This window comes from Psittacula echo (genome assembly GCF_963264785.1).
Source record: "Psittacula echo genome assembly, chromosome: 6".
Taxonomy (NCBI): Eukaryota; Metazoa; Chordata; class Aves; order Psittaciformes; family Psittacidae; genus Psittacula; species Psittacula echo.
This window is the reverse complement of record NC_137743.1, coordinates 8,784,851-8,807,009: the sequence shown is the minus strand read 5'-3', so window position 1 is coordinate 8,807,009 and position 22,159 is coordinate 8,784,851. Positions and strand designations below refer to the sequence as shown.

The window sequence follows — 22,159 nt, the reverse complement described above, 5'->3', positions numbered from 1 at the left end:
ATGAAAAAGTTTTGAAAAACCTTTTACAAGTTAATGTTTCCAGAAGATAGGCTACAAAAACTAGGTTGTGACTTTGGACCACTGGTCTTTTTTATTTCAAATAGTTCTTCTATTTTGTAATAAATTGAAAGTTTCTTTTATTCTTTTAAAATTTTTATAGAAAAAAGTAAAATACATTAATTTTTTCATTTTAATTAATCTCAAAATTATGCTGGCCACATGATAAATCTAACATCTAAAACAATCTAAATTTCAAACACTGGTATACCACATTTTTGAATGCCAGTGGTTGTCGCTGTATCTACCGCAAGGATAAGTCCATGTCAGTGTAGGCTGTTGTATAAAATATGGAGTGCATTTGTAGCTCAGTTTGTTTGCAAAGGAAGATATTCTTTCTGCATGCAAAAAAATTATGCTGTAGAGTTACCTGGTGTGGAATCCAGATTTAATTTTATTCATATTTGGTTTTATGGTTCCTACCATTCAGTTCTGTCTTCGAAAGAACAAAAAAGTACTGTAGTTTAAACAGTGGTAACTTAAAGAAACTGAAGTACTTTATATTCTCATGCAATAGTCTGCTAATCAACATTTATATATCACAGCTAAAATTGAATTAAATAGATTGAAACTAAATTACAAGGTCCTGAGTAAATTGGATTTGGTAATTTACTATTGAGTCTTTCTGCAACTGATGTCATAATTTAGTTGTATTTCTTATGAGAGGGGAATTATTCTTCCCTTTGCAGTTTCAATTTGTGAGTGTGAAGAGGAATGCACTTTTGCTAATGATCATGCCTGAAATACAAAACTAGTGACTGACCAGATGTTAATGAATGTGTTAAGATGCCGCTGCAGGTCTTTGAGCTAATCTTTTCTTGAACTTTAGAGGCAGCATTGGGACTCAGTGATTCTCAGGGATGCTCAAAGAAAGAGGTGTGTTATGCCTTGGGTATAGGCATAGATTCAATACATAGGAGAATCGTTGCAGGTGTCATATTTAGCTCTCTTCATAATTGCCGGGGTTTTATGCATTAAAATCTGTCTTGTGAGCATTAAGGAATTTTTACCTTTTGACCTCTGTTTGTGGTTTATCACTCTAAATTCTGAGAGCTGGCTTACTTGCAGAATGTGTCGTAAATTATTTTTATAGCAGATATTTGATGGTGAGGTCCATCTCAACTTTTTTTTTTTTTCCATCTTATCCTTCAAAATATATATTTAATTATTTTGGAATCTTAGGAAGGGATGTTTGACATGATTTCCTACTCTCAGATATAAATCAGGAGACTGTTTTATTACATAATAGTGTGGCTTCCATAAATGCACTCCATTTATGAAACCTCTTATATATTTAGGGAAATTTCATAATATGCCATATTACTGTGGGTTGTTCTTCCCAGCTGGAGCAATGGCCTTGGGCATGAAGCCACACAGTTGGGCAAAATAATGGCATCATTTTATAGCTTGATAATGGCACCATTAGCACAAGATATTATCGTATCACCTTTTTATGGATACTTGTATTTTAAACCAAGCTCTGTTATATGACATATAAGTGCAGCATTGGAACAGGCCTCAAAAAATAAAAGTGTAATTTCTCTTTCAATAAGTTAAATATTGTAACATTTATGTAGCTATTACCTTTATTCTTTATAGAACAGTGAGCTTCTCCTTCAGATGTTTAATTAAAACATATATATAAACCCAGCAATTTTCCATCTGAAATAGATACTGAGGTATAAGGTGTTTCTTGACCCATTGAGTGTGAATTTTACTCCCAGACAGATGGATGAAAGGTCTGCTCTTGGCTGGTCTGATGCAGTTTCTGATTCTTCCAATCTGATAGAGCTGCTGTTGCTTTGGCGATTATACAAACAGTTCAATAAGTCAATTTCTAACTGTTCTGGAACTCAAGCTTTTAAATCTAGCCTCAGTTTCTAATTGTTGATCTGCTTACAGGCTGTAGCGTCATCTTTGAATTCAGGCTTTGCGCTTATTCTCTTTCCTCTTGAAAGTGCAGTGTGGGTTTACTCTCTCTGTGGTACTCGGACAACTAAGTGTAATTTGGACATATAGAAAGACACACACAGATTAACAGTAATTGGTCACAATCCACAGTTGGGTATCAGGTTTTAGAAATTCAACATATAAAATGCAGCAACTGCCAAGATAGCAGGGTAAAAATACAAAATTGGGAGTATCACTTTTTTCATAAGAACACTTTAGCTTTTGTTATTTTATGGACTATATTGTGCAATTTTATTAAAACTCCTTTAAGTAAAATTTAAGGTCATCATCTTATCTATTTGAATTTACTTATCCCAAAGAATAGATGAATTGATCTTTAAATTTGCTTGGCAGTTTGGAGTTTAAAATAAACAGTTGTGATAAATTGTATTGAAAGAATTATGGAAAATGCTTAAGACAGTTTGATATCAGAGCTGCAACTTGCCTTTTGCTTTTTTTTGTCAGAAATTCTTATATTTTGTCAGAATTCTTATATTCCCCAAATGACATCTTTAACAGATATGTCAGATGGAATATTGGTATAATGACTGCATATAGGAAACAGATCAAAACTTATCAACATTCAATAAAGGAGGAGGTTGACCTGAAATTGCACTTGACTTCTGGTATCTTTGATTCCTGTCAGGCTTTTAAATTATATCACAATGGATATTTGGAGCCTTTAAGAGTCACTAAAATTTATAGATAGAATTTTAGTAGATAAGATAGATGCAAAGGAAAATAAGGAGACATTCTTCCTTTAATAAGAAGGTGGCATGGGAAATTCTTACAATAGAGGTGTGATTGAATATTGAGATGTGTTCATCCTTGGCATCAAAGGATGTTTTTATGGTAAAGAAAGAGGTTAATATATTATTAAAAATGAAAAAGCAAAGAACGTAAAGATTACAACAGAACATCAGTTTGTATTTTGCATAGTTTTGGCTAAAAAGATGCACAAAGATTTATTGGTAATACATTCATTAATCTTTAATATCAGAACACTTAAAGTCTCTCATTTGAGTATGTTAATTTTGGAAGGATGTTAAGCAGAATTAACTTTCTAATGCTAAGTTTGGAAATGTATCAGTTAAGAATGCATAAATTGATTTTGGGGTTTGTTGCTTTTTCTTTTTTCAAGCGTTTTAAAGTTTTAATGCCTATTGCTTATTATTATATATTAGCAATGTTGGCAATCAGAAGTCAATGCATATTTAAAACACCAGAGTACCAAAAGGTAAGATCCTGAACTACCATGGTTGCATAAGGCAAACCTGGTTCAGAAAATTAAAAGAACACAAGCAAATGAGATATTTTAGAATTTCTTATTTCTAGTGTTCATTTGTAGAAATAAAACAATGCTTTGCTTTCTAAACTTTTCAGTATTTAAGCCATATGAGACTTTCTTGCCATCAAAATGGAATTTTAGGACTGGTCAGAAAAGAGTTGTTTCTACTATGCTGATCCACCATATGCAGATTTACCTACACTTTTAATTTGACTATATTTCAGAAATGGTCTTTCTTTGGAAGGAAAATGGTGGGTGTGTATGTATGAAGGCGCTCAATCGAAAGTAAATTTAGTGTATTATCTTTTCTGATTTTTTTTTCTGTAGTTATTCTTTATTTTAATTGGTACATTTTCTATGCTATTCTTTTTTTTTTTATCCAATCTTTGAACTGGCACAAGATATTTTCAAAGACTGATGATGATCAAATTAAGACTCCTGTTTATGTTAAAGAGAAATGCTAACTAAGTCTGATACAAGTGCAGACATACCAAGGGAATTTTTTCCCTGTTATTTATTAAATTTCTCAATTTGGCTGAATATAAGGACTTTAAATCACCAGGGATTAGTTGTGCAAATCATATGGTTTAAAGTTTCATGGTTGTGACTCACATGAAGAATATGCTGGTGACTGCCATTGTATTTTATCCTCAACTCCTTTTTTCAGATTCTAATGTAGTAACTTTACGAAAGTTCATACTGGCCACAGCCGCATTAATAGATTTCTTGGTAGATCCAGTTATAGAGATATTGATATCAGACATTTTGAGCAACTGGTATATGCATAGCATATATCAATCTGTATTATTTTTCATTACCATTCTGTATCGAATTTTGCAGCTATTGTGTTTCTAAATTAAGTGCAAAGAATTTTAATACTATAGGTAAGATTTTATGCATGCCAAGAATCAGTATACGAAAAGATAGGCCTACTACAGCAACTTCAGCTCTTGTCTCTTTATTTTATTGGTATCTCAGAATCACACAGTGTGAGGTTGGAAAGGATCTCTGGAGGTCATCTTGTCCAACCCGCCTGCTCAAGCAGGGTCACAAGTAGAGATTGCACAAAACCATGTCTAGATGGATTTTTGATATCTCCAAGGATACCGATTAGGTGTCTTCTTTCCCTCCCTCCTCACCTTCTTAACTGGGTTTTTTTATTCCCATGGAAGATTTTATTTTGAACATCAGCAATTACAGATTGTGTCTGAGATACAGCAAGAGTCTTGAGTGTTCTATAGACATTGGTAAACTAGACATCATGATGGAGTGCCTTTCCCTGTCAGAGACTAGATCTGGTCACCCTGTTCTGTTCTCCACATTCCTGTTTTCCTGTATCACATAAATTTCACCATTCTAACTTTTCTCTACATAAAATTTCGCCTGCCATTGCATTCACCTAATTCATGTGAAGGACATGTTTAAATTAACATTCAGTTACTGCACACAGTTGTTATAAATGTTCTAAATTGCAACAATTTAATCATAAGCTGTTTAATAAATATTTAATCAAGGAACAGCAAAAGGGGCCAAAGGTGGCCATCAGGTTTGTGGACTCAATTAATTGTTATAAAATGTGGTTAGCTTTCCAGCTTATCTATTAGGAAAAACAATTTTAACTCTTTAAGTAGGTTAAAATTAAGTGAATGGTATTGTCCTGTCATAGTTTAAGCCCAGCCAGTAACTCAGAACCACGCAGCCGCTTGCTCACTCCTCCCTCTTCCTCCCCCCACTCCTAGAGGGACAGGGAGGAAGATCAAAAGAATGTAACTCCCACGGGTTGAGATAAGAACAGTCCAGTAACTTAATTAACAATAATAATAATAATAATAATAATAATAATAATAATAATAATAATAATAATAATGGAAATAATAAGGGAAGAGAATACAACCCCTCACCACCCGCCGACCGATACCCAGCCCGACCTGAGCAGCGATCTGGGCCTTCCAGGTAACTCTGCCAGTTTATATACTGGGCATGACGTGCTGTGGTATGGAATACCTCTTCAGCTAGTTTGGGTCAGGTGTCCTGTCTCTGCTTCCTCCCGGCTTCTCCTCCTCCCTGGCAGAGCATGAGGCTGAGAAAGTCCTTGATTGGAGTAAACATTACTGAGCAACAACTAAAAACATCGGTGTTATCAGCATTGTTTTCAGGCTGAGAGTCAAAACCACAGCACTGCACCAGCTACTAAGAAGAAGAAAAATGGCTGCTACTGCTGAACCCAGGACATGTCCAAAGATTGAGCCATTGAGTAGATATCGCTTCACAATGCAATTCTTCAGACCAATAATGAAAAAGTGTAGAAGTGCTTTTTCAAACTATACACATGTTGGTGCTTCTGCATGTTGCAGTAAATATATGCTATTTTGCATCTTAGTTTTAAACATTTTTTGTCATTACGAGAATCAGAACATGTTGATATAACAAGCTTTGAACGATCACACTGTTCGTATCAAAATATCAGTTCATATTTTTTTTTTCCCTAATATCAATAGACATTTTCAGGATGTCCCTTATTTTATGAAACTGCTTTGAAATTAATAAAAAATGTGTCTTTGGTAAAGTACATGGAAAAGATTCAGTTTAGTTTGGATTAGATAGTATTTGTTGGTTTTAATTAACACTTTTAATATGAAAGTCTCTGCACTTGTCAGCTTTGGAAGAATGAAGAGAAAATTCAGTCTCTCTGGAATCCTTTTTCTTTCTTGTCTCCTTTTACTGACACAAGGGCTTAACAACCCGTACTAACAACCTGTGAGAAGGACGGTAATCATGCCTAATCATAGAATCACAGAATGATTGTAGTTGGAAACGACCATCTGGAGATTGTCTGACCCCTTAAAGCAGGGTCAGCTAAAGCAAGTTGTCCAGGGCTTTGTCAAGTCAGATTTTGAATATCTCCAAGAGTGGAGAATCAATATCCAACCTACCTGAGCAGCCTGTTCCAGCCTTTGATCATCCCTGAAGTAAAAAAAGAAATATGTTTAAATGGAATTTCCTGTATTTTAATTGGATCTGATTTAGGTTCAGGTTTAAAAAGGTGTATACATCGGTATATAAAATACTTTAACTTGTATTTTGTTGTTGTTAAATTATGATTGAGAATGTATTTGTACTGAAAAAATGTTGTTCTATAGAGCATCTCATTTGTGAAAATCCCCTGTAACCTTTGAATGTGGTCACATGGTTCATGTTTGTTGAACTGTTTCCCAACAGGCTAAGTCAAGATTTCGGTAAACAACAGAAATCAGCATTAAGCCCTCTACAGACACATACAATAATTACAAAACAATCTCACTTGCAGCTAGAAAGCAATTAAGTATTAGTTCTCAGAAATAATAAATATACAAAATCTCTATTTTCTTACAAGTTTGTTCTTGTCTCAGTGAACACTTTGAGTAAATTCTCATTTGGACAAAAGGGGAAATTTGTAGGGTACTGTAGGGTACAATGGAATGATCTTGGGAATTTCCATGACCACTGGGAGGAAATAACAACCCTTCTCTTTGAGTGTAGTCAATGCATTTAGTTGAAAATACCTTCCTGCAGTGTTCTTGTTCCAGAAAGCATACTGAAAATCTTTCCTGGAATACTCTGAGGATATCTGTTATATATGGCTGTTGGCAAGAAAAATACCTTTAAAACCTCTATGTGAGAAAGTTCACCCTGCAGGGTGTAAACAGTATGGTTTTAATTTCTTAACTTTATTTTTCAACACCTTCCTATGCTTGAAGGCAGATAGTCTGGATTGTGTTTTGAGGTATTCTTCTCTTTGGAGATAGCATTGTTAATATTTGTTCCTCTGTGCCTTGCCCAAGTCTTTCAAAGGCCTGCTCAGGCTTCTTATAAAGAGTGCAATGATTAGAGTTTGTCAAATACGACAATTTTGTAGGAAAACTTTTGGAGAAAATTGCCTTTTTTGTTTCTAAAACTTGCCAGGAAAATATTTCAGGGTTAGAGCAAGTTTTCAGTTTGCTTTAAGGAAAAACTTCTTCCATTTTCACATTTAGAAAAGAAATTTTTCCCTTACAAACTTTTCAAACGTGTTTATGTTTCTTTTTGGGCCAGCTCAGCCAAAAACAACCTTGTGAAAACCTGTTTCTCTGGAAGCAAATGACAACCTTGATTTTGTTTTTCTGCAGATAAACTGATACTTCGTCCTGATATTCTGCCTAAAATTAATGTGAACAATTGTTACTTTTGCAAGTATTTTCCAGTTGCTTCTATGATGCCTGATATTGTGTGCACTTGTGTAGGTGTCTTTCCCTCAATTGCTACATTTATGGCTATCTCTCTTGTAGTCTTGTTATGAATCTTGAGGCTCTGAATTTTTAAGACCCTGAATCATCTATGCAGTGTGTTTAAAGTCAGTCTTTTGAGTCCAAAGCTGTTCATGTAGGACAGGCAGAGGTACATTCTGTAGCTTTCTTTCTTTGGAAACAAAGTTTTGTCAAAAGATTTTCTAGAAATTATCATATTGCAGTTTAGAAACATGTCCCAGGTTAAAAGAAGACATTATTTTACTGAGGCATAGAGGAAGGCTGGAAGATATGCAATCTTTACGTAACTTACTCTTCCAAATAGGTTTCTTACTCATTGCCCAACTCCTCTGCCATATAGATTCGGTAAGGCAAATGTGATGCTTCAGAATTCCAGATTATATGTCTGTGTAACAGAAACTGAATTCATCATCTTCCTGAATGTTTTTTTTCCATGCAGGATGTTTACCCTGACTCATATACATGTTTTGTCAGAAGATGTTGTTCACTATTTTGGAATCAAATTCTGCTCTGCAGACAGAGTCTCTGCTGTTACTCAAATGAAAAGAATCTAGATAGCTGAACAAATATGCACACAAACATATCTTAATTTTTCTGCTTGGTATGAAGTCAACATGAGAAAGGAAAAGGTACTAACTATGCCTCAACAGAGTTCAGATCAGTGTTATAATTATGTAGGGCTCTTGGAAAGTATTTTCCCTTGCTTTCTGAAAGCATAAAGTGGTCTAGCATAAGAGGTCTTTTTATTTTCTTTGGTTTGGGATTTTGTGAAAACTTTTCAATACCGGAGTGGTTACTGTTCGTTTGCACATGTCTAATTGAACAGTTAGAGCTTCTGGAAAATATACTTGGAAATACAGGTTTTTAAGAAGTGAGAATAAAAAGTACTCTCAGTCCTTCCAACTTTCTTCTAAACAACTAAGGCCTTTATGAATTGAAGTGAATGTGAAGTGCCTTGCCATGTGTCAATGAGGTGGGAACAGCCCATTCTGAACTTTGCAAGTAGCCTTGAAGATCACAGTTCTAGGTGATATGCCTCATATATTACATTGCTATTTCTATATTTCAGTTATAGAGCTTTTGTTATAAATGTTATTTCATGGAAATGACTGTTGCCAGTACCTATCAGTGTAGTTCATTGTGTCATTGCCAAAATGCTAGCACGACTAGCATAGTTTCTTGGAAATCAGTTTCAGTTTAGCAGGTGCTGCTCTTCTGTTTGGTTTACATCATTCTTAATCTGCCCAAAAGCCAGTTACTCATCCACCTTTCCCCACCTAATTACTGTGAGTTGTTGAAAACTACAATGCCGAAGGTACTAGCATTACACATTTCTCTTTATCTTTTACATAATACTTTCCTGGATCTGAGAGTGTATCAGTCAATGATATGATACATTATATATCAATAATATATAACCCTGACTCTACAGAATGTATTATGAGGTTGAGTAATAAAATCTTAAGCTGTCAGTTGTCTCTGCCTTCTTTCAAATATATTACAGCTTGCAATATAAAAGGAGTTTCAAGTGAGGGATAAAAGTTAAGTGAAATGGAGTAAAATTAACATAACAAAATTGGATCACAATGTGTTCTGTTAATCCTCATCACTTGATTTTAATTTTACCATGTAAAAGTCTTAGTTGTCAACTTTCAGGATTTTGATCACCTCTCCAAGGAAGAATATTAAACTCATTTTCTTTCTTAAATGTTATGTATTTTCTTCTTAGTATGCTGAGGGGTTTTTATTTGACGGTCAGTTAACCAATTCCAATTTATATGAAGTAATTAATATTTTCACATTATTGTGATCTGTGGTTCTTTCAGCAGCAGATCTGTTCGAATAGTCTCGTCCCTTGTACAGGTAAATGGACATCATCCTTTAAATTCAAAACCTCACATTTTTCCTTCGGTGGAGTATACATACAATAGACACATATTTTAATCTGTTAATAATATATATTTCATTATCTGTTTTATTATTTCCTCCTATCTTTTAGGTTGAATATTCTAAATTATATAGGTTATTATGTTATCTTCACTCTCATGCACACAGATGTAACTGAGTCCCATACCCTTCTTTTTTATGCCTCAGTTTCTCTTACTATTAGGTGTGGATCTTCAGTTAAAAAAAAATAGAATTATAATAAAGCTGATGGACATTTTCTCTGTACAATTTACTGAGCTTTCTGAGTCTTCATTTGTTGTCATTTCACAATGATGAAAGAAGTTTCACTTGGGTACCCGTACACTTGAAAAGGCCATTCTGCATAAACTACCTTCCTGATTTATCTTTTGGCTACTTACAATCTTTGATGAGAGGCAGGACTAAGCATTTCAATTTCTTATTTTAGCATTCTGCTCTGAAATCCTGGTCTTTTTAAAGCCAAAATGTGCATAGGTATTTACCATTAATAGTAATGTAGTCAGCATTCACCTCTGGAGAAAAAAGTATCGAATTCTCTGTTTATTCTATGATAGTGCTGTTTGTAGGATGAACAAAATTCAAGTATTTGTTCTGTGAACAGCTGCTGGAATACAGATTCCTTCCTCTTTTCAGAAACTTTAATTGCATCAAACATGTTCACAATGACTTCTACTCTCATTGTCCTAGTGCTATTTACATCAAGGAATTAAAGTCTGTGTTTCGTGGTCTTATCAATAGGTGAGGAGGGGAATGAGAAGATGCATCAATGAATTTTCTGCTGAATGGGAATGCTGCTTTTTGGTTGTTTGACACATTAGAGAGGGGAATCACCAAGCACCATGAAAAAGATCAGAAAATGTAATTTCTACAAAGTGGTATTATATACATAAATCTTCTGAAAGACAGATACCTCTGGGATATCATAGGCCATAGACTTCTGTGTAATCCATTACCCATGCTGATATAAACCTTTGATTTGTGGGTTTCAACCTGAGGCTGAGTAACCTCATAAATATGCTAATCCACAGTAATCAAAAAAAGTGCTATTGCAAATACAAAATTTTTATTCCATGGTTCCAACAGCTTTATAGCATGCTCTACATTTATAACAATAAACTTTGGGAAATTACTCTCTTCATGTTCAAGAAAAAGCTTTGCCCTTTTCTTGGCATCTCACCAATGAGTTTTATGTACATTATTTTGAATGGCATGATCTTTATGCAAAATTCAGTGCATGTTTTGCCTTTTCTAACCAAGTATTTGATTTCCAACATGAACAAAACATTGCATAAACTTTAAAAATTCAGCTTTTGTAGCCCTATAAAAATTATATTATCATTTTTATTAGGCTGGAGACCAACCACTGGGATAACTAGTAGAGTGTATGGCAAAACCAGCTCTAGTGTATATTTAAGAAGGTCAAGACTTAATGGTTTTGAAAGAAATCTTAGCCTTTTCAGCAGCAAATTTTCTGTGTCTTTTACATGCATTTCTACACATACACATAGGCAAGAAGTTTAAATGCCATAGCATGGCATTAATATAACATTGTATTTATTTCTACAGTTATTCAAATAGTTCAGTGTAGATTTTCTTAATTTTTGAAAGATGAAAACTGTCTTCCATCCAGGAAAGAAAATAGGATATTTTTCCATGTTTATAAACTTCAGAATATGAGAATTCTGCTTTTCTTTGGGTACAATTTCCCTGTACTAAGAAATTCTCGCTGAATGCTGTATATAAAAGTTTTTTAAAAACCATTTTTTCAAGAAATAAGCAACATTGTCTTCAGTGCTGTTTGGGTTCTCAAATACTGCAATATTAAAATCAATTGGCTTTTCTTCTTTTCAGTAATCCCATTTCTAATCCATATCTAAAGAAAATTGAGTTATTTTAAAAGTGGAGGGAAAAAATCAGTTCTGAAATCATTTATTCCTTATTTCATGTGAAATGCCTTTAAAAATGATTGTTTTCTAGTTGCTGTAATTAGTAATTATGATTTTGTATTAGGTGCGTGACAGTCTGAAACCTGAACACTGATAATTTGAGCAGTAACATGTTTTCCAGGATGCTAGATTTGTGCTTGCCAGTTTAACTGTATAATGAAGCTACATCTCTTTGTATATTTCTCTCATTCTTTATATTAATATAAAATCAGGGTCCAATATTTGGTGAGCTGACATTCATACAAACAACTAATTTACTCTTCACAGCATGAAATTGTATTCTGGTTTTAGGTTTGAACATTACACTTTGTAGAACCAAGACTGCTACTAGCCTCTAAAACTGGAAAATTGTCCAATGCACATTCACTTTGAATTCAGACATTGTAACTTGAATCTCAGGTGCTCTTCAAATACATCTGGTATTTGAAACACCGTTTAGATTTCTGTACAGAGTAACGTTGCTTCTGAAATCCTCTCTACTTACTGAGCAGCAAAACTGAAATCCAGACATTAAAGTTGAAAAGCCAGAATCAGTTGCTCTATGCCCACTCTTAAGGGAGCTCCCTGTCCCTGCAAAGTTCTTCTTGTTTCCTAGATTGAATTTAATTTTGTTTAATAGTCCGCAACAGTAAGCAAATTGCATATCAATAAATAATAAAAGGTCAATTATGCTAAGTGGTCTGGATAGCTTTGTAAATTAAACTCACTTGAACAGTATGCATTTTAATAGAGCCAAGTACAAGGTTATTAATTGCCTCCAAGTGTAAACAAGTATAACATTTTGATACTTGTGTATCCTTTCACAACATCCAGTAACCCGTGCTGAGATCACAAGAGCAGGATATACAGCCTTAACAGAATTAAGATGCTTGCAGCCTTAGTGCCAAGCTGTTAATTTTCTCTTGCAGGCTGTAAGGATCAAGCAGGGTGTTTAATGTAATCGTATTTCCAGCATTGTAACAGACATGGGAATGACTACCTGAGCATGCCATTTTAGGAGACATTTTGTGTCTCCTAAACCAGAATTGTTTCCCCTTCCATTTGCATGCACTTTCCACAGGTTGCTTCTGCCCAGCCTGTGTCCATTCAAGAAATGTAGACAATTTGCTTCAATGTTAATTTCTGTGAACTGTTCAAACTATCCGCACAACTGCCTTTTCTTGTTGTGTTCTTGTGCTGTATTCCATATGCTGTATGGCAGGATGGTGGTAGGGCACATGGTGCTGCAGAAGGATCCCTTGAGTCAGGGGTCATCAAATAGGTGTGTTTGGGTTGGCATGTCAAGTGTAGGTGAGACGGCTTAGTGCAGGTCAGGCATTACAGTTACTTGCTTTACCTGCCGAAACAGAAACTTATGCCCAACTTAAGATGCATCTCAGAGGCTTTTCTAGTTGGGCCAGCAGTGCTCTGTCTGAGGTTGATTGGAGAGAGCAGAGATCTTGCACTGCTGACTGGTGTGTACTGGAACGTTGTATTTCTTGAATTTCAGAGTTGTTTTAGTTTTTTCATTCTAACTCTTCATGTGGGAGAGAGTCCTGAGCCACCCTCTGCACCTTACAGTAACTGCTGTGAAGTGTCCCTTTCACCTCAGTGAGATGTTCTCAGATTCATCAGACAATGTCATAAAGTTAAATATACCCTGAAGCAGTAGCATTGGCTCTGTCATTCTGACTTTATCCTCCAGGAAATTTTTCTTTTAACAATCTCTGTAGATTCTATAAAATATACATTTCAAATAATCATCCCATTGCATCAGTGATTCTGGAAATGTGACTTTAAAATCAGCTCTTTAGTGGTAGTGGCTAGGCATTTCCCTGCATGTAGGAACCCTGGAAGAGATCCAAATTGATCATCAACTTATCCACAGTTTGACAGAGCAATATGAGAGCCCTGTTACTATTTTTTTTAATGCAATATTTTTTTATTGAACCATTTTTCCTTAGAAATATACAGGACTTTGAGAAGTGAAATTAATCTGTGTAGGAAGCTGGTTTGTGTAGAATCATAAACAATGTATAAAGTTGGAGATTTCCTATATTTATTTTTTGAATAAATATAATTTACAGTTTTGACTTAGTATGGTATCCTAGAGCCATAGTAGTCTGCCAGTTGTTTGAATAGGATTCTCTATTACAGGCAAGGATTCCTGATGTTTTACAAGCCCATCGATCATGCTACACTACATGAGAGTGAAGGTATTACTGTGAAGCACCCAGGTAGTTTCTCACACTCTTTAAGTGCAATATCACCAGCCTGTGCTTGAGCTAATTTATGTTTGACAGAAAAAAATCTAAATTACATTGTCAGAATAGAGATTGTTTTCTGAACAGGAGTGAATCAGAAAGGGACTTGAGCACACCCTTAGCTGAACATGAATTGTAAGGGTAGCACTGTAGGTTGGAGGACCATGAGAAATTTTAAGAGAGTTCAAGATGAGCATACAGTTGTCATTGTTTTATCCTTAGTGTGACTGTTATTGTAGCAGCTTCTACACATAAAAAAAAGAGAGATTCTTAGATGCAGCAAGGATTTGAAAAGGATCTAGAATCTATTTTACTTTGAAACATGTCAATGTTTAACCGGTTTTGTTTATCAGAACAAGATACCTTGATGTTGAGAGTAAAATGGTTTGATATGTCAAACAGTAGAGCTTTGGTTCAGGATGACCTTAGGAAATTGGGCCAACAGAAACCTCGTTAAATCTGACAAGAAATGCAAAGCCCTAACCAAGGTGAAATTACCTAATGTCAACTTGAATATTAGGCAACAGTATGCTCTCATTCCAGTTCCTCATTCCAGGCAATACTCAAGTGTGGCGCCTCATTAAGAGAAAAGTATCCACTTCTACACAGCTCTGGTGGGGCTGCCTGTGGAATGAGACTCCAATTTTGGTGTCCAAGTTCAGAAAGGATATTGGAAAGCTGAGGGGGTCCAGGAGAAGTGCTACAGAGATTTTTAGGGGCCTGAAGAACACAAGCTAGTTTGAAGCTGTGGAGCATGCTCTTGTTTAGTCTGGCAAAGAACATCCAATATTAGGTTATAATTACTTGTGGAGGAGTTACAAGATGATGAAGCCAAAGTTATCTCTGTAGTAGCATGTAGTAAAAAAGGGGAAGTGGCCACAAGCTGCACCTTGGGAGATTCTGATTGAAAACATTCATTATGTCAGCAATGCTGTATTGAAACAACTTCCCCAGAGTGGCTGTAGAATATCCATCCTTGGAGGTTTTCAAAACTTATCCAGAAAAAGACACTGTTGGCCTGATCTGATGTTGACACTAGCCTGGCTTTGAGTGAGAAGTGGAACTACATGAGCTTGCAATGTTTCTTCCAGTCCACATTTCTATCATTCTTTGCTTCTGACATATAGAAGTACACTCCTTAACAGGTGCAGCTTTCCTAGTGGGAGACTTAATTTATCAAGTCATAATAAGATGTCATAAGAAGTTATAACAAGAAAGCTGACGAGAGAAATCCGATTCTTTTCGTTAATGTAGTTTAAGGAACAAAACCATATCGTCATATAGTGCTTCTCTTTGTGGAAGAATTCAGTTGTTCAACTCTGCCTGACAAATTACCTCACTCTGTTCACTTGCTTCACTTCCATATTTAATTTTTGTGGTTGTCCATTTCATCTAGCTAGGCTTTTAAAAAAACAGAGATTCAGAAGATCTTGTCTAGAAATCTGCTGGTTCACACTCAATTTGTAGGAGAACTCAAATCTTGCAAAGATTTATGTCTAAAATAACTTTCTGGTAGTATAGGTCTGGCAACAATTGCCTGTGCCTGTCGTGATTTAAGCCCAGCCGGCAACCCAGAACCGCGCAGCTACTCGCTCACTCCTCCCTCTTCCTCCCCCAGCTCCCAAAGGGATGGGGAGGAGAATCGAAAGAATGTAACTCCCACGGGTTGAGATAAGAATAATCCAGTAACTAAGGGATAATGCAAACCTCTACTGCTACCACCAATAATAATAATAAGGGAAATAACAAGGGAAGAAAATACAACCACTCACCACCCGTCGACTGATACCCAGCCCTACCTGAGCAGTGATCTAGCCCTTCTGGGTAACTGCCCCCAGTTTACATCCTGGGCATGACGTGCTGTGGTATGGAATACCTCTTCAGCTAGTTTGGGTCAGGTGTCCTGTCTGTACTTCCTCCCAGCTTCCCCTCCTCCCTGGCAGAGCATGAGACTCACAAAGTCCTTGGTCAGAGTAAACATTACTGAGCAGCAACTAAAACCATCAATGTTATCAGTGTTGTTCCCAGGCTGAAAGTCAAAACCACAGCACTGCACCAGCTACTAAGAAGGAGAAAAATGATTGCTACTGCTGAACCCAGGACAGTGCCTTTTAATTGTCTTTCATTCTGTCATTGACTTTAACATTCAATATTTCAATTTCTTAATAATGTCTGTATTAATCATTATAAAGATATTTTGCATACTGAATTAAACTGTAAGTTAGATAACAGTTCTCCCCCCTCATATATTCTCCTTAACTTCTTGGAAGTTACTAACTGAGGGTTTTTCTGTGTTGTATGCATTTGGTCATATGTGTACACAAAACCACAAAATTAGATAAAGCAGTGAAAAAGTGGTGTATGAGTGTGAATTTAATAGGCAAAGTGCAAGACACGAAAAAGTTCAGCTGGAAAAAATCTTCAAGAATGTCATTTATCTCACTTGAATACAAACCTAGATTGTCTTTCAGCCTCTCACTACTCTGAATGGTGGAAATTGTATCCTGTAATTATTGTATTGTTTGAGAAAGAAAGGGGTAGATATTTGGATAATCTAGTGTATGCCATCATGAGAGACAGGACTTCAGCATGCAGAGGTAACCTGTGGAAGCTGTTTATCAAATCTTGATGTGAAGGTTGTGAGTCTGAGTAGGATTTTCTTTGTTATCTTTCATTTTCTATGTATGTTACCATTATGAAAGTTTTACTATCACTAATTCCCATCATCTGGGAGGATTGTTTGTCAGCATTAGGGTAAATTCTTCACTGGCATCAACCCAGTAGAAAGCAGTAGGGTTCTATCGGCAGACACTTAGCTCCATATTGCTTCTATGATCATTTCATCCCAGCAAGAAGAAATATTTCTTTTTCCTATGTTAGCATTATGTTATTTTGCAGAAATACCCAATCATCACTTAGAAACTATGGGAGAAATTTATCTCTCCTAACATTATTTCTATTCTAAGTTTGACATGAGATCTATAGTCTACACTAATCACAGACTCCCTGTGTTCTTAGCAGAGAGAAATGGCAGCTCCATAGGGTAATTCATTCCACAGTATGAGAGTCCCACATCTATTTTAGAGTCACTCACCTATGAAATGCCTTCCTATCTCTGCTGATTATTATAAATTAGCTGAGTCATTTCGACTTGATTCAAACATTTGACTAGATTTGCCATGTTCCTTATGACAAAATTCACATAGATTTTCTTTAAAATTTCCTTTTCAAGTTCTAGGAGAGCAAATACATTGACTAAATGTATGGCATGTTTAGCCTCTGTGTAAAAGTGTTTAATGTTTCTCTAGTTTAGACAGAAGTAATTTGGATTCAATGTTAATTTAACATTCAGTAGTAAATTTGTCCGTTTCTTACAATGTTCTTTTGGAATTTTTGTTTTCTAAAGGAAAAGAAAATACATTTTGTGATTTGCCTGTTAAATATTTCTGGTGGGAAAACAACAGTTTCCTGCCATCTACTTTTTACTGGTGCAGGTCACTCTTCATGTTCAAAGTCTAACATGAAACAACAGTCATTACCATTTTTTACCATCTCTAAAAATATCCCACATAATTGTAGTTACATTTAAGCAAAATAATCAGAGTACCTGATCTTTTCTTACGTGATTACTGATTGCTCAGTGATCATATATTTACTGAATTTAGCTGTCTGTAAGCTGGCCTTTGAAGAGAAACATAGATCATCAACAGTTACTGAAACATATCTGCATCTCTAGCCATATCTGTAGCTGCCATATTGTTGTCAGTCCTGACTTCTCTTAGAAATCTAATGTTGGTGAATGCAAAAATTAGCGTATGCACCTGAAATTGCTTTTCAAGTAATGTCTTAGGGTACTATAATCCCACATCCGTTTTTCAGTGTAAAGCTGCGTAAAGCAGAGGTGTTATTGTTCCTTTTTCTTCGTAGAATCATTGAATAGTTAGGGTTGCAAAGGACCTTAAGATCATCTACTTCCAATCCCCCTGCCATGTGCAGGGACTCTTCCCACTAAACCATGCCACCCAAAAAAGGGAAATCGTTTTATGTTGGAAATTGTGTTGGCTCATAGGGGCTATCCTTTGCCATAGAAAATTATTTTCCACATGACACTTGGTGATTCTGTTCGTCAGAAATGGAGATTACATTTATCTTGATCTTCATGTATAAGATGCATATAATATTTGTGAGATCTGTAGGCTCATTAGACATTTTGGTGAGGGCTACTTAGGTATGATTCAAATCAAGGAAAGAGAGATTCATCTTCTGTATATTTAAGTCTTAAGTGAAAACCTCAGCTTGAAAGAGTTTTCCTTCTCTTGTCCCCTGTCTATTTAGGCACACACACACAAAAGACAATAACATTCATATCTAGATGAAAATCCCATGGAAATAAATCTTTCTAATTGTATTATGGTTCTTTACATGAGGCTTAGATTCATGACATTTACTTGTTCCTCTGTGATCTACTTTTAATTAAAATACTCATTCTTTTTGTTAATAATTCTATATTGAAATTATTTTAAGATGTGTGGTACTGTTTCTTCAGAAAATACTGTAGTTCATCTTTTAAACATGAACTCTAAAGTAATCATTAGAAGATAATGTTTACTTAAAAACTGAAATTACTTCTGAAATGGAACTTTATATTTTCCTGTGTTTTTTGCTCTAAAGTATGAGCACTGTCAAGAATATCCCATGCAAGCGAACAAGTGAATATTACAGACAGAGGTTCTTCAGTAGGTTTGCAAACATGGGCTCCAGCAGAAGAACATTGCAACTGTCCGAGTAGGTGATTTGAGTACTAGAAGGTGGGAAATGTAAAATTTGGTGTCTGTTTTCATGCAGAACTCATCTATCCCATCTTGAGTTTAGGGATATGCAAAGAATTTAATAATTAATAGGCATATGAAATCATTACATTGTTGTAAATCTGCTTGCTTCATATTTGCTGTGTGTTGAAAAAGAGAAATAAAGGCACTAGAGTTTGTTACAAAAAAGAATTGTGATCAGACTGCGGTTTTTGATTGCAGGAGTTTCCCTTGACTGTAGCTGTTTCTAGGCTGACAGATGCTGTTAATGAATGATGACACCTTGAATGAAAATAATTGAAGTAATTCAAAATAGAAATGCTCCTTCAACAAATAGCTTTTTAACAGGTCCCAAAAGGTGAACACTGTTGAAACTGTAATGTTTCTTTTTCTCTTTGTCTTATTTCATCTCCTGAAGTATAGTTCTTGTAAAAAAGCATTCTGGAAAAGCCAGCAGTTAATTTGAATATTAAATGTTATTTGAAAAAAACCCAGCCTGCATTTAAAATCAAGACTGAATGTAGAATGCTTTTATTTTTCATACAAGGTATTCTTAACAATTGTTTGTGCTTCGAATGCACTTAATATTGGACAAAGAAATCTTGAGATCTTTTCTCAGATTTTATCTTTTCAATGTAAAATAAAGGTTACATTGATGTCAGCAGATACTTTGACAATTTTGCCTACCTTGTACTTTCTCTTCAGCTTTTTCATATTGTTACTTGCTAATTGCTCTTCGTTTTCACACAGTATTCATCATGACAGTAGTCTAAGGTTAAGTTTCTGAGAATTTAAGATTTCTGATTATATTGGAAAAATGTGAAAACTTGTACATTTAACTTGAGTAGTGAGTAGGAGAGTTCTTTCTACTGCTTTGCTCCTACATGGTCTTCAGCTTCTTGTCTTTCCACAGGCTCTGGGGCCAGAGTGTAGGTTTTGCCCTGATCATAGCACAGCAATCTACAGACACATTTAGATTTCCTTTCTAGAGAGGAGATGAATTATAGCACTCAGAATATAACTTAGTATACCAAATTATATTCTGATTCATTTATTATCTTACCTAATAATTTGGGATGTGAAATTTGAAATATCTGCTTTCTATACTGAATTCCAGAGCTCCTAGAGTTGTTTATATTGCTTGCAACTGTGCATATTAGTGAACGGAGAAATTGCATTTTAGAGATGTACCCCCTAAAGTTATTCCTGGAATGATGCAGTTTAGCTGCTGCTCCTTCCTTAAACTGTTAAGTAGTGTGACCTCTGGTTCGCTGTGTCTAGCTGGCACAAGATACAGTAATAGTATTGTAATCATAGAATCACAGAATCATAGAACAGTCAGAGTTGGAAGGGACCTTAAGATCATCCAGTTCCAACACCCCTGCCATGGGCACGGACACCTCACACTAAACCATGCCACCCAAGGCTCTGTCCAACCTGGCCAAAGTTTACATTATAGCTTTGCCCTTAAACAAAAATAAATAAATAAAAATTGAGTATCATGAATCGTCAATTCAAAAGATCACAAGTCATCTGTGAAAGGGAATCTAGAGTAATTTGGTGTAATTGCTAGTCAAGATCAGATCTTAAATTCACAAATATCTTTAAAAACAACAATTATTTGAACAGGCTGGAAATATAGTTAAACACTTTGTGTAATTCAAAGTAGAAGATTCTGTGTATCTTCAGTTTGGTAATTATACACTATGAAAACCTTAACAAGACAGGGAGGGACTTAAGGATATTTGTAGCTATAACTTAAATATTAAGTACTGTTCTTAACATTAGCAAAAAGTAATTATAATCATAATTATAGGCTCTATTGCATGCAAGTGTGAATGTGCATCTGTGTGTATATGCTCTCTTAGATATAATTATTAAATCTTTGTGAAAAATTATAGTAAGAAGTTGAACTAAGGCATGTTCTAGTGAGGCTGTGAAAAAGTAGCCTGAAAGAATATTTGTTACTTTGACCTTAAAGTAATTTGCTTTGGAACAGTTTGTTTTATTACATATCAGATTTATCTGGGATTATTTTTAAATTAACATCTGCATTAATTTTAATATTATGCAATTAAGCTGTTTAAAATGCATTACTTTTAAGCACAAGATAATTTTTGTGATTTCTACCTTGTTTTGGTGTTTTTATTAAAATGTAAAATAGTGATAGTTAAACCAGCTAACTAGAAAGAAAACAATTTATAGCAGTATGGTTTCTTAATATTTTACATGCTGTTTTCATTGTTTGTATCAAGCAAGTTTTAGGTGGATATTTCTATTAACTTCAATAGAAAGGCTATCTTCCATTGTTTGTATTTTGACACAAAGAAAGACATGGGGGTTAGTTGCTCACCTCACTTTCTGGAAAATATAGGTGTGTTCACACTAGATTGAAATTACACTTGAAAGTAATCATACATGAGCCAAAAAGCCCTAACCTAAAAGAGCTGTTGACTCTGACAATGTAGTAATTTACTTCTGTTTTGTTTGCAGATTGCCTTCTCACAGCACAATACTATCATGGATCTGGTGCAGTTTTTTGTCACGTTCTTCAGGTAAATTTTGTTTTCTGTCTTCTGACTGACATAATGCTGATTCTTTTCCATCAAACTAATACCTCAACCAGCTTCTTAATCTTAAGAAATGCCTGCAAGGAAGCCTTTCAACTGTCTTCTCCAATTTGTGCTGGTGGAGAATCCAGGCCATTGGCCTGTAACTAAAGGCAACTGCTGACATCTTTTATATGTTTCATATATTTCATATTTAGTGATACAGTCTTCATACTTACTTCATAAATATGAGCTAGGTATTTACTATATATTACAGTGATTAAGAGAAGCCAGCTATACGGACTTAAATTAGGAATTTGTGTGTGATTTTTTTTGGTAAACTCTTTGAAAAAATGATTAGAAATGATAGAAAAATGATTAGAAATTAGAAAGTTCAGTAGCTTTTTATTTTTAAGAAATCCAAATCACTACTGATGCGTTCCTGTGTTAGAGGTTAATTGTGGAACACAGTAGGTGTTGCATGAGATTTGGTTGTGGCAGCAATGCAGGAGTTGGCTTCTACTGCAAATGGGACAACTATTCTAGGATCTGAACAAAATTCCACTGAAAGTCTTCTTAAAGGTTCAGCTGTCTTGCAAAATGTCACAATCATAAACATGTACAGATTAGCTATGGTGCTTTGAAGTCTTCCTGTGAGGATATTCCCCAATAACCATGAAGTGTATATGTTTAATTGTTGGGGGCTTTGCTGTTGTTTGGTTAGTTGGTGGGTTTTTTTGTTGTGTTGTTTTTTTGTTGTTTTGTTGATGACAAACTCCATAGAAGAAAGCAAAGTTGTCCAAGTACAGTAGAAGAGAGGCACTGTGAAAACCAGCAGACGTGGACTAAAAGCAGTTTGTTTCTACTCTGTGCCTTAAGGCAGGCTTAGAAAAGTTGAACTGTAAGCTCTTTGATGGTGAAGCTATCTCTATAGGTATATTGCACCTTTCCTGATCTGATGGTTTATCTAATACGGTTTATTCTGGGTAAATGCAAACTCACCATGAACCTGATGAAAGAAGAGATCTCTCTGCCTGAACAGTAAGCTGATTGGAAGCAAAGGCAAATGTAATCCTTTTTACAGAGAGAGAGGTTGTAGGAAACCTGGC

General features: G+C 35.2%; 1 protein-coding gene across 1 annotated transcript in view; it reads left to right on the top strand.

The window, feature by feature from the left end:
* Positions 1 to 22,159, top strand: part of ATRNL1 (attractin like 1) — a gene marked incomplete at both ends in the record, with an annotated part of 528,973 nt that overhangs the window by 253,705 nt on the left and 253,109 nt on the right. The window contains one exon of the mRNA XM_080620626.1: positions 20,995 to 21,056. Within this exon, the coding sequence (XP_080476752.1) occupies positions 20,995 to 21,056 (62 nt within the window). The remainder of the gene's footprint in view (positions 1 to 20,994; positions 21,057 to 22,159) is intronic.